Source organism: Orycteropus afer, unplaced genomic scaffold (genome assembly GCF_000298275.1).
Source record: "Orycteropus afer afer isolate SDZICR_OR568_19922 unplaced genomic scaffold, OryAfe1.0 scaffold00105, whole genome shotgun sequence".
NCBI classification, from domain to species: domain Eukaryota; kingdom Metazoa; phylum Chordata; class Mammalia; order Tubulidentata; family Orycteropodidae; genus Orycteropus; species Orycteropus afer.
This window is the reverse complement of record NW_006921692.1, coordinates 2,557,638-2,570,956: the sequence shown is the minus strand read 5'-3', so window position 1 is coordinate 2,570,956 and position 13,319 is coordinate 2,557,638. Positions and strand designations below refer to the sequence as shown.

At 36.4% G+C, this 13,319-nt stretch overlaps 1 protein-coding gene across 1 annotated transcript in view; it reads left to right on the top strand.

The window, feature by feature from the left end:
• The window catches only part of ADGRV1 (adhesion G protein-coupled receptor V1), a 947,781-nt gene that overhangs the window by 45,504 nt on the left and 888,958 nt on the right, over nucleotides 1-13,319 (top strand). Inside the window, exons 13-17 of the mRNA XM_007943393.1 lie at nucleotides 99-279; nucleotides 1,231-1,394; nucleotides 4,665-4,788; nucleotides 6,287-6,553; nucleotides 12,208-12,334. Coding sequence (XP_007941584.1) covers nucleotides 99-279; nucleotides 1,231-1,394; nucleotides 4,665-4,788; nucleotides 6,287-6,553; nucleotides 12,208-12,334 — 863 coding nt within the window. The remainder of the gene's footprint in view (nucleotides 1-98; nucleotides 280-1,230; nucleotides 1,395-4,664; nucleotides 4,789-6,286; nucleotides 6,554-12,207; nucleotides 12,335-13,319) is intronic.

Genomic DNA, 13,319 nt, shown 5'->3' with positions numbered 1-13,319 from the left:
TGAAAAATTGAATATACTAATGTTCTTGAATATATAGTTTTCATTTATTCTAAAATTTTCAACTCTATATTTTTCCTAATTTTATCTACTCAATTTAGTTGGATGAACACTATTGGGTGGTCCTCAGCAGTCATGGTGAACGGGAAAGCAAGTTGGGAAGTGCTACGGTTGTCAACATAACAATTCAGAAAAATGATGATCCTCATGGGATTATAGAATTTGTTTCTGATGGCTTAATTGTCTTGATAAATGAAAGTAAAGGAGAGGATACCTATAGTGGTAATTTATTCTCCTTCCTATATTCTATTGCTGTTAACCAAGGAAGAAATAAATCATTTTTTTAATTTATCTTTTTTATTAACTAGCTTTTCAGTTGCCCATTCTTCCTTAGAAAGTACATGTAGTGTACAGATTGGTCTTTTTTTCAGTCACATTTTGTGTTGTATTTTTATTTCCTGTGTAGTAAGTAGTGTGATACAGATGACTTCAGTGTTATTTTGATTTCACTTCACCCTATGCAGTGGAACTCAAACACTCAAGAATGAACTAAATCAAATAAAGGAACTTTAAAGCTAAATTACTGTTAGAACTATTAAAGTGGCCAGATGTGAGAAGTATTTTCTTTGTAGAGCAGGGTCTAGCTAGGTAAGAAAATAACTTTTGAGGGTGCAGCTTTCTCTAGCTGCCTATAGCACATATCATTATATGACTTTGTGACAGGTGCATCTTACTACTCACCAAACTGCTCCTTTAGGTGAATGACTTAAAATCCCAAACAGTGGTAGAAAAGTTTGACTCTATTTATTTGATATGATGTAAGTCTAGAGGTAGCTCTGGTGGCATAGTGCCTAAGGCATTTGACTGCTAACCAGAAGGCTGGTGGTTCAAACCTACCAGCTACTCCATGGAAGGAAGATTGGGCAATCTACTTCTGTGGTGATACCACCTCAGAAACCCAAGGAAGGGTTGCTGTGAGTTGGATCTGACTTGACGGCAGTGAGTTTTAAGTCTACAGAGGGAGGACTAGGCTAATACACTTAAAAAAAATAATATTGTCTTTTTGCTAATACAGTTTTATATGTACCTTGGATACTATACTAACAAATAATAGGCCTTTATTTTTTAAAAAGTCTTATTTTTCACTTTTATTTGTTTTAACATCTGTTTACTCGTCATTTAAAAAATGCTTGATATATATTCATGCATATTATATATTTTTGTATTTCACAGCTGTTTATGATGTAGTAAGAAATCGAGGCAACTTTGGTGATGTTAGTGTATCATGGGTGGTTAGTCCAAACTTCACACAAGATGTATTTCCCATCCAAGGGACTGTTTTCTTTGGAGATCAGGAATTTTCAAAAAATATCACCATTTATTCCCTACCAGATGAGGTAAATATTGCATATATAGACTCTGCTTTATTTGTTTTAGTTGTGCAATAATTGTTTTTTATTAAATGATTAAATACCTGGTAATAATTTTGTTATGGAAATAAGTGAAAAAGAACTCAGGTTTAATAATATGACCCCAGGCTAAAGAGGAATACTATGTTTTCATTCCTTTAAAGGCATTCTTAGCTCTTGAAAGTGATAGAGGTCAGTGACACTACATATGTGCCAAATATCAGGGATTCATGGCTGTGGAGAAGGTAAATTCCTGGGTTAGTAGGTAGACTGTGGGATGACAAGGTCACCATCTATCAAGATTTCACACAGGTGTCCTGTGGTGCTCTCAGAATCAGGATGCTGAGCCAGATGGGTCATGGATCCAGCATGGTGCTCCTTCTTATTAATAGTGAAGAGAAAGAAGATGCTATTGTTAGAGAATTTAGCAACAATGGAGAGTGAACCTTTCTGAGGGGAAAGGACAGCTGTGGCTTTAGGACAAGTGGCCTGCCTCCTTTCCTCACATTCATTCCACAAGAGAAAACAAAAATCCCAGTTTTAGAGTAAGGAAAAGATGAGCTCATATGCATGAAGTAAAGGAGAAACATTGTCCACGTTGGCATACACTTAGGCCCAGAGCTGTGGGGAATCTCTTCTTGATATGAAATAGGAGTGAGATCTTTGTGACCCTCTTGGGTAACACCTCAGTAAGGCGGTTCAGAGGCCTTCCACAGCTAGCTGAGCTTTAGTTACTGTTATGAATTATGTTCTAAACAAATATAAAAAAGTTATACTTCTGTTCCCTTTTTATTGGTAAACAACATTTTCAGTTTCTTATAGAAATAATAGATTGTAAGATTTCCATTTTTAGTTATATAAGGCAAAATATCTCTATTTCCATTGAATTTTATAGTTAGTAAAAAAATGTGGCTGTTGGGATAAATACACATTAAAAAAAAGATTTTTTTTTTTTTGGTCTGAATCTTAATTCAATACTGTACAGTGGTTCAACTTCTGCTACACATGTTCAAGTTGAAGTTAAAGACAATTAAAACAAGCCCATGAGAGCCACAATATGACCTTGATAATATCCGTCCTGAATTTAGAGACCAATTAAATAATAGATTTGATGCATTGAACACCAGTTACCGAAAACCAGAGGAACTGCTGGATGACATCAAGAACATCATCCATGAAGAAAGCGAAAGGTCATTTAAAAGACAGGAAAGGAAGAAAAGACCAAAATGGATGTCAGAAGAGATTCAGAAACTTGCCCTTGAGCAAAGAGTAGCTAAAGCAAATGGAAGAAATGACAAGATAAAAGAGCTGAATAGAAGATTGCAAAGAGCAACTCGAGGAGACAAAGACAATTACTATAATGAAATGTGCAGAGACCTGGTGTTACAAAACCAAAAGGGAAGAACACGCTTGGCATTTCTCAACCTGAAAGAACTGAGGAGAAAAATTAAGCCTTGAGTTTTGAAAAATTCCATGGGCTGTATATTGAATGACGCAGAAAGTATCAAAGGAAGATGGAAGAAATACAAAGAGTCACTACCAAGAAGAATTGGTCGATGTTCATCCATTTCAGGAGGTGGCATATGATCAAGAACCAATGGTATTGAAGGAAGAATCCACAGCTGCACTGAAGGAATTGGCGAAGAACAAGCCTCCAGGAATTGATGGAGTACCCATTGAGATGTTTCAACAAATGGATGCCCTGCTGGAGGCGCTCACTCAGTTGTGCCAAGAGATTTGGAGGACAGCTACCTGGCCAACTGATGGGAAGAGATCTATATTTGTGCCCATTTCAAAGAAAGGTGATCCCACAGAATGTGGAAATTACTGAACAATATCATTAATATCACATGCAAGTAAAATCTTACTGAAGATAATTAAAAAAACGGTTGTAGCAGTATATTGACAGAGAGCTTCCAGAAATGCAAGCTGGATTCAGAAGAGGAGGTGGAATGAGGCATATCATTGCTGATGTCAGATGAATCTTAGCTGAAAGCAAAGAGTACCAGGAAGATGTTTACTTATGTTTTATTGATGTGCAAAAGTATTTGATTGTGTGGATCATAACAAATTGTGGATAACATTGAGAAGAATGGGAATTCCAGATACTTGATTGTACTCATGAGGAATCTGTACATAGATCAGGGGGTTGTTGTTCGAACAGAACAAGGAGGTACTGCATGGTTCAGAATCAAGAAAGGAGTGTGTCAAGGTTGTATCCTTTCACCATACTTATTCAACTTGAATGCTGAGCAAGTAATCCAAGAAGCTGGATTATATGAAGAAGAATGTGGCATCGGGATTGGAGGAAGACTCATTAACAACTTGCAATATGCAGATGACACAACTTTGCTTGCTGAAAGTGAGGATGACTTGAAGCACTTACTGATGAAGATTAAAGACTACAGTCTGCAGTATGGATTATACCTCAATATAAAGAAAACAAAAATCCTCACAACTGGTCCAGTAAACTGCTTCACAGTGGATGGAGAAAAGAGGGAAGTTATCAGAGACTTCATATTACTTGGTTCTACAATCAATGCCAATGGAAGCAGCATTCAAGACATAAGATGCCATATTGCATTGGGCAAATCTGCTGCAAGGGACCTCTTTCAAGTGATGAAGAGCAAAGGTGTCTCTGAAGACTAATGTGCAGCCTAACCCAAGCAATGGCATTTTCAATTGCCTCTTATTCATGTGAGAGCTGGACAATGAATAAGGATGACCAAAGAAGAGTTGATGCTTTTGAGTTGTGGTGTTGGAGAAGAATGCTAAGGGCACCATGGTCTGCTAAAAAGACTAACAAATCTGTCCTGGAGGAAGTGCAGCCAGAATGCTTCTTGGAAGTGAGAATGACCAGATTTTGTCTCACCTACTTTGGTCATGTTGTCAGAAGGAACCATTCTGTGGAGAAGTATATCATGCTTGGTAAAGTGGAGGGTCAACAAAGAAGGGGAAGACCCTCAATGAGATGGATAGACACAGTGGCTGCAATGATGGACTCATGTATAGCAAGGATCATGAGTGTGGCACAGGACTGGGCAGTGTTTTGTTCTGCTGTGCGTAGAGTCACTATGAGTTTGAGATGGCTTGATGGCACCTAACAACAACACAACAACACAGTGGTTCTCCCTCAGAAGTGGAAATAAATATTAGTATAATTAATGGGCCCTTTAAACAATTAAAAAAATAATTTAGGAATATATAATATAACTATATGTAGCTGACTTTGAACCCATGTAACATGTTTTCCAAAAGATTCCAGAGGAAATGGAAGAATTTACCATTACCCTACTTAATGTCACTGGAGGAGCTAAAATAGGAAATAAAACAACTGCAACTCTGAGGATTAGAAGAAATGATGACCCCATTTATTTTGCAGGTAGTATTTCTATCTTACTTGACTGAGACTGCATCTTTCTAACCAGCATACGTGTTAAGTTATAATTATATGAATTTTTAACTTAACGTTTTAGTTACAGTGCAATTAATACTTGTTTAAGTGTGATTTCAAGATTTGTTCAGATGATTCTTTTTCAGTTTGTTTTAAAAATATTTTTGAAGGTCTTCTGAGGGGAAATAATAAAATAAAAGTACTATTTTGTTAGGTTTTATTCTTCTCCTTTTTGTGCAAAAAACACTCTTATTCCATACATAGTTCAGCTGGGTCAAGACCTGGATATTATAGTTAATGGCTTGTCACATGTTATGCTTATTAATACTTAGTGGACATATAAATTAAAGTTTCTCCATATTTTTTCACTTTGAAACTATCTTTAGAGCTATTTGCCACTTGAAGCATTTCTTTTTTTTTTTTTTTAGTTATATCTATCTATCTATTTATTTATTTATTTATTGTGATTTGGGTGAAGATTTACAGAGCAAATTCACTTTTCATACAGCAGTTCACGTATACTTTGTCTCATGTCATTGACCACAGTTTACCACAATGCAACAGCTCCCCTCCCACTTCCTCCCCATAGTTACCTCTTCCCAGTGTCCATCCCTCCATACACTCCTGCCTCCTGAGCTGTCACCCTGTGCATAAGCAGCCTTTCTTTCTCCTATGATTGTTCTCTCCAAGGACTGTATCTACTTGAGGTAAATGTTTAACTCATATGCCTGTATTTTGTTTGGCTGAAAACCACAGGTGTGAGTTCAATTCCAGACCTGAAGGGCAGCTAGGGGCCATAGTCTCAGTGGTTCCACGAGGCTCTATCGGACCAGCAAACCTGGTCCCCACCTTTTTTTTTTTTCCTCCAAATGATTTTTGAGTTTTGTTCTACATTGTTCTCCCTCTATATCAAGGGTCTCCTACATAGATCCCCTTCACTTGAAGCATTTCTTAATTTTATTTATGAGATTTAATTTAAACTTGTTTTTAAAGCTATATAAAGGTCAACTTTACCATTGTGGAAATTTTTTAAACCTCCTAAATTTTATTGATTCATATTATTAACCTTCAGTTAACATATAATTAATGAATTGGTCCTGTACTTAGCCTTCTGATATCTGCTGTGGCAAAAATAAAAGATATCTTAAAGTTCTTAAGGCACTTTAAGTCTAAATTTGGAAATAAGATATATGAAACAATAGGAAGATGATTTTAAAAAGGTAGGTAATTAACTGCCAAATTTGGTGTTGAAGACTGGATCCTGTAAGAATTAAGGAAAGAGGAAGGTCATTGACTATTGAAGTAATCAGAAGAAGCCTCATGGTGGAGTTGGGAATAGGCTGATTTTTCAAGCAAAGACTCAGTAGAGAACATTTCTTATGGCAAAGGACAGAGGGAAATGTAAAGTGAAGACATAATGATTTGAAAATATGTAGATGAAATCAAAACACTCACTAGTTCCTTCTTTTCTTTATGGATTTTTCAGAACCTCATGTAGTGAAGGTTCAAGAAGGTGGGACTGCTTACTTTACTGTTGTCAGAAATGGGTCTGTTGATGTTGCCTGCACTGTCCAATATGCCACCGTGGATGGGAAAGCAACTGCAAGAGAGGGAGACTTTGTTCCTTTTGAGAAAGGGGAAACACTCGTGTTTGAGGTTGGAAGAAGACAGCAGAACATATCTGTATATGTTAATGAAGATAATATCCCAGAAACGGATGAGTCCTTTTATATAATTCTCTTTAATTCAACAGGTAAATAAATTATGTTTTTAAGGCAAGTCTGTTGGTTCAGTGTTTTGTTGAGATGACAAGTACTGCTGTACAATGGTAAGTAAGTAGTACTTACTGTTACCTGTGACTGGACAACAGCAAGGTGATTATTACTATTATTCAATTTCTTTGAGGGTTAGGGTGAGGAATATGTGTATCTGGAACACTTTGACAATATTTTTCAAACTTTTTCACAATATAACACAATTAGAAAATTATATTAGAAAGGGGACACATAGCTAAACAATGAATCTTAGGAATATAGCTGTTCTAGGCCTTCCCTACTCACTCAAGAGCTTAACGGATTGGTATTTTATAACAATTTCCCCTCATAGCAGAGTGCTGGGGACACTGGTTGGGAAGCAGTGTTCTGTAGGTGGTTGGATACAACGGACTGATAATTCTCTGGTATTGTAGTCAATATGAATTATAATGTACAAAAGGAAGTAATAGGCTTTTCTTTCTTTTCCATCTTATGGATCAAGCAGGATGTTTTGACTCCACTATGTGGATCTTGAAAATATTTTGACCTCACCTTTATTAAACTGGGAGGGCTAGAGCTTCTCTTGAAATTTGTTTTGTTCTTTTAAGAATGCAGTTTTTTTCCCTGCATCTTTTGAGAATTAGTTGCAGACATAATGTATAATCACCCCTGAATACATTGGTGTGTTTTTCCTACAAACAGAGGCACTCCTCTACATGACCACAATATAACATTTCTGAAAATTAGGAAGTTAACATTAAAACAATTATTGCCATGTAATCCTCAGACCCCATTCAAATGTCTTCAGTTGTCCCAATAAAACAGTTTCTAGCAAAATGATCCAGCCCCAAATCATGCTCTGCATTTAATTGTCATGTCTCTTTAATCTCTTCAATCTGGGAGTTTCTCAGTATAGTAGATTCCAGGCTAGTTATTTTGTAGCATATCCCTCATTTTGGGTTTGTTTGATGTTTCCTCATGACTGGAAGATTCAAGTTATGCATCCTTCACAGGAATTTCACAGAAGTAATGCTGTATTCTTACCATATCCTGTCAGTTGGCACATGATTTTGATTTGTCCCTTTACTGTGATACTCTCTTTGACAACTGTTAAGGTGGTGATTGCCAGTCTTCTCACTGTAAAATACTTTTTCTTTGGTAACTGATATATATTTTATGAAAGGTCCTTTAAAATTTTCAGTTTTCAATTATTTATCACTATGGACTCATGATTTCTATTTAATGAAGTGGTTATTTTGTTACAATCATTACTGATTTTGATATTCAAATTGTTCCAGATTTGGCCAGTGGTAACCTAGTTGGGAAAGGAGCTCTTCTTCTCCAATAAGGAAGCATGCACACCCATGCCTGGGCCAGTCACCAGTCATGCATTCTCTCTCCCTGCTCTGTGCTCATTCAGGGAGAGGATGAGGAAAAGAAAAAGATTTGATTTTTGTTTTTGGTATTTCTCTCTACCATTCTCTGTATCTCTTTGTCTCCATTTATTTTTCTTCCTATTCCACTTGTCTTTCTCCTTTTGCCTTTCTCTGTCTCCTGTTTTTTACAGGGCTTAACCAAGAAAACCAAAAATGTTAAAACTAAAAACTATCACCTGGTGAGGGAAAAAAAAAATCGAGTAATAGCCACAAAAGAGATTTCACAATTGTAAAAACATAATTAGCCAAATTTTATGTAGACAAAAATTACTTGATGAATCAAATAATTGTCAAATTTATAAGAAAGCCATTTTTACACAAAAGTAATTTTGGTGAAAGAAAGTTTTGCTTTGAGGTATAGAAAGTTGATGATAGACTGATATTGTCCTAGTAGAATTTACTCTCAAAATAAGTTCTTGATGAAATTTATTAATTTGGTGTAATTGTTATGAAAATTTTGAGTCCCAAAAATATCTTCAGGGACAAAATGTTACCAAGGTTAATAATAGATCAAAACATCCTGAACTTTTGTAAAGGGAATGGAAAAGGACTTTGAAGGAGAGATTTATGTTGTTTACTTTTTAAAATGTGTTGTTGGGGAAGCATATTTTTGATGAGAGACAAAGAGGGAGAGAAGGAATGACTGGTGACTGGTTTAGGTATGTGTGTGTATCCATATCGCCCTTGCATTTGTCACAATATTTTGTTCTAGAAATGATAGTATCTGAGGATCCAGTGATTTTAGCTATGAAGAACCACATGATTAAAATCTCTGGATTTTGTGCTTTTACTCATACTTTCTTAGTTCTTCCTCTTTTCTGTTCTGTTTATGTTCTTTAAACATGAAGAGCCTGAGAGACCTATGGTGGGAGGGTGATGGTCAGTGCATCTAATATGTCAAGTGCTAGCAGGGGTTGTTTTTCTTGGTAATTATTGCTTAGAGTGTATGTCCTATGATTGAGTTGTTATGTCATGGGATGTAACCATCTTTAGAGCACTTGTTAAAAATTGTCAGTTTGCCCTATAGAAAAACAATGAATTTTTAGCATAGCTAGTGACATGTTCATAATATCACACACATGTATATAGTAGTAGAACTCAGTCAAATTGGATTTTATTATTTTTCTTTATTTTTTGATAGATTATATGGTATGGTACTTTGTTATTTTACTATTCTGTAATGTCTGACTTACTATCTACTTAATTTTTTTTTCCCTTTTCTTTAGTCACTTATAAAGTGAGGATGAGTAAAGTTATATCCTCCACCCTCCCCAAACAAAACAAAACAAAACAACCAAACCCACTACCATCAAGTTGGCTCCAACTCATAGCTACCCCCATTGGGTTTCTGAGGCATTAAATCTTTATGGAAGTAGATTGCCCAGTCTTTCTTGTACAGAATGGCTGGTGGGTTTGAGCTACCAACCTTCTGGTTAGCAGTCAGATGCCTTAGGGACTAGGCCACCAGAGCTCCTTAAAGTTGTGTATGTATAAGTTTTTTTTTAATATGATGACTATATATAGAATTCCTGTCTCTATCATTTTGGTTTTAAGTGTTGTCCTCATATAATTTTGAAAGTTTCATGTGCATGAGTTCAGCTAACATCATAAATAACTTATAAAAACCACTTGCCATTGAGTCAATTCCAACTTTTGGTGACACTATCTGTGTTAGAGTAGAACTGTGCTCTACAGGGTTTTCTTTTTAAAATAATATTTCATTGTGCTTTTGGTGAAGGTGTACACAGACGTTTAGGTTCCTATTCAACAATTTCTATATAAGTTATTCTGTGACATTGGTTAAATTCTTCACAATGTGTGACTAAAAAACTAAACCAAACTCACTGCCATTGAGTTGATCCCGACTCATAGTGACCCTTCACTGGGTTTCCGAGGCAGTGTCTCTATGGCAGTAAATTGCCCAGTCTTCCTTCCAAGGAGTGTCTGGTGGGTTTGAACCACCAGCCTTCTGGTTAGCAGTCAAATGCCTTGGGCACTATAACACCATAGCTCCCAGCATTCTCACTATTCCTGTTGTGGTTGTTCCATTTCCATTAATCTAGTTTCTCTGCCTCCTTACATTCTCATCATTGTTTTAAAGTAACTGTTGGCTGTCTGACCATAGAGTTTTCAAGGGCTGGGTTTTTTTTTTTTTTTTAACTTTTTTTAGTGATTTGGGTGAAAGTTTACTAAGCAAATTCTTTTTCCATTCAACAGTTCATGCACGTTTTGTTACATATCATTGAATGCAGTCCTCACAATGTAGCTGCTCCATTCCCATATTCTCCCTGTGGTTACCTTTAACCTGTGGCCTTTTAAGATTTCTCCCTGGGCAGTTGCTGCCCTTTTGATCTCCTATGGTTGATTGTCTTAAGGAGTATACTAACTGGTGTAATTGTTCACCTTGTAGACCTGTCTATTGTTTAGATGAAGGTAAAGCCACAGGAGTGAGTTCAGTTTCAGGCTTGACAGGTGACTTGGGGCCATAGTCTTGGGGCTTTCACCAGTCTCTATCTTTTCATGATTTTGAGTTTTGTTCCATATTTTTCTCCTACTCTACAGGAATTTCAATTTTAATCCCTATCTGAGTGCTAGGAGCTCTGGTAGCATAGTGCCTAAGGCACTTGACTGCTCACCAGAAGGCTGGTGGTTCAAACCCACCAGCCACTCCTCGGAAGGAAGGTTGGGCAATCCTACTTCCATAGTGATACTGCCTCGGAAACCCAAGGAGGGGTCGCTATGAGTCGGGACCAACTCGACGGCAAACAACAACAACAACAAACAATATCTGAGTGGTTGGTAGTGGTAGCTGGGCACCATCTAGTTTTGCTGGTCTCCCAATTGTGTAGGCTGAGGTTCCCATGGTCCACCAGTCCCTTGGACTAAGTGTTTCTATGATGCATCTTTGACTTTCTTTCAGTGGCTGATTTTTTTAAGTAAAATGCCACATTTATCTTCCAGGGCACCTCTGGGTGAACTCAAACTAATGCTTTTGTTAATAGCGAACACTTTAGCCCTTTTCACTACCCAGGGATTTATGTACCAATAATGTACAATAATGTACCAATTATTGAGCATCTACTCTTCTATGGCATGGGATTTGATGTGCACTTGTCTAAGGAGCTTACAGTCAAGTGATATGTCTGTCTGTCTCTTTCTCTCTGTATGTGTAGAAGAGTATAATGTGATAATGGTTATTATAGGTTCACATAGCGCAAAGTGTTGCGAGGACACATTTGAAAGATACTTAGCTTAACTAATTCAAAATTCTTTGAAGAATTGTTGCTTGATCTGGGTCCTGAGGAATGACTAAGAATTAGCCAGGTGACTTAAGATGGGAAGGGCTTTTGCTTACATAGGGAACAGCTAGAGCAAAAGCAAAGATACATCAACCTCAAGGAAGTGACTAGCAGAGATCTAATATATAGGCAATAATGGTGCTACCTGCTGTGAAAAGAATTGGTATAGAGGAGAATCAAGTTCAATACAGTAGAGATTTCATAGTTCTTTGAATGATCAGATCAAACTGTATTCCCTAAAGGCAGAAATCTAAGAAGAAAACCTGAACTAGTGGTTCCAGTCACTATGCCATCGAGTTGGACCCAACTCAGTGATCCCTCCTTGGATTTCCAAGGCGATATCACTATGGAAGTAGATTGCCCTACCTTCCTTCTGAGGAGTGGCTGGTGGGTTTGAACTGCCAGCTTTCTGGTGAGCAGTCAAGTGCCTTAGGCACTATGCTACCAGAGCTCCTAGCAGTCACTATAGACAAGAGTATGTTTATGTTAAGGGATATTCCTTTTTCATTTTTGTTACATAAAAAATTACTTAAAAATTTGAAATTAGAAAAATGTACCTTTTGATTTCTAAATAAGCTGTAGAAATCATCCTGTTATGAAGAAGAGTGTATATATTTTTTTCAGTAATATAGTTCCTTTGTAATTAAATACTTTCTCAAAAGACAAGAATAGGAACTATTTCACATTTAACTTATTAGGCATCTTTATCTCTTTATATGTGTGTGTGTGTGTGTGTGTGTTGTATGTAATCTCTTCAGAGAAATATAGTAATATTTTATATTTATTGTATGACTTATAGTAAGTAAATTCTTGCTGAAAATTTGAACTTAATTATGGACTATTTTTTAATGAAAAATATAAATGTAATAGAAGGTTAACTACCTTTTTGACATTTTGATTTTTTCTTTTTTAATGTAGGTGATACAGTAGTATATCAGTATGGAATAGCTACAGTGATAATTGAAGCTAATGATGATCCAAATGGTATCTTTTCTCTTGAACCCATAGAAAAAGCAGTAGAAGAAGGAAAAACTAATGCATTTTGGTAAGCATATATGGATATGACATATTTAGAATTGGATAAAATAAACTTTTATGTAAAAATTAAAGATTGTGAATCTTTAAAAAATAAAAAATATAGTAAGAAATTGAATAATTTCAGGATACAGACCCAGAACACATCCCTGAGGAAGAAGTAGCATTGGAACACCCTGATAAGGAATTCAAAACAATTATATTTAGATACCCTCAATGGATTGAGAGACAAATCAAGAAAAACACTGAAAAAATCAAAGAAAACACAGACAAAACGCTAGAACAATTTTGGAAGACAGTACTTGCTGCCATGAAATCGGATCCAACTCATAGCAACCCCTTCTTGGGTTTCCAAGATGGTATCACTACGGAAGTAGATTACCCAGTCTTTCTTTGGAGGAGTGGCTGGTGGGTTTGAACCACCAGCCCTCTGGTTAGCGATCAAATGCCTTAGGCACTAGGCCACCACAAAATGACAAAATAAATGAAAAATTAGAAATGATACAAAATTTACAGATAGAAATCCAGAGATACTAATACTGAATTCTCAGAAATAGATAATGCATTGAACAAGCAAAGGAGAATCAAATTGGTGGAAGACAGAATTAGTGAGAGTGAAGACAAATACCTGAATACATCTTTGGAAAGGGATCAGTCAGAAAAAAGATCAAAAGAAAATGAAGGAAGCCTAAGGTTCATGTGAACCCTCAAAAAGAATAACCTACATGTAGGTTATTTGTCTCTACCGAGAGAGAGACAAATAAAACCAGAGAAAATTGTCAATTATTTGGAGGAGAATTTCTCTGATATGTTGAAGACGAGAGTATATCCATTCAAGAAATCAAATGAACCACAAACAGGATAGACCCCTGCAGTGTAGTAAATTACTTGGTATGGCTTTTCTACCCATAAGTCATTGTAAACTCAGTGGTGGAATGAGCAGCTGAGGAGCTCCTGATTGTAAATGTTATCCACGTGGAGTATTTCTGTTGGGC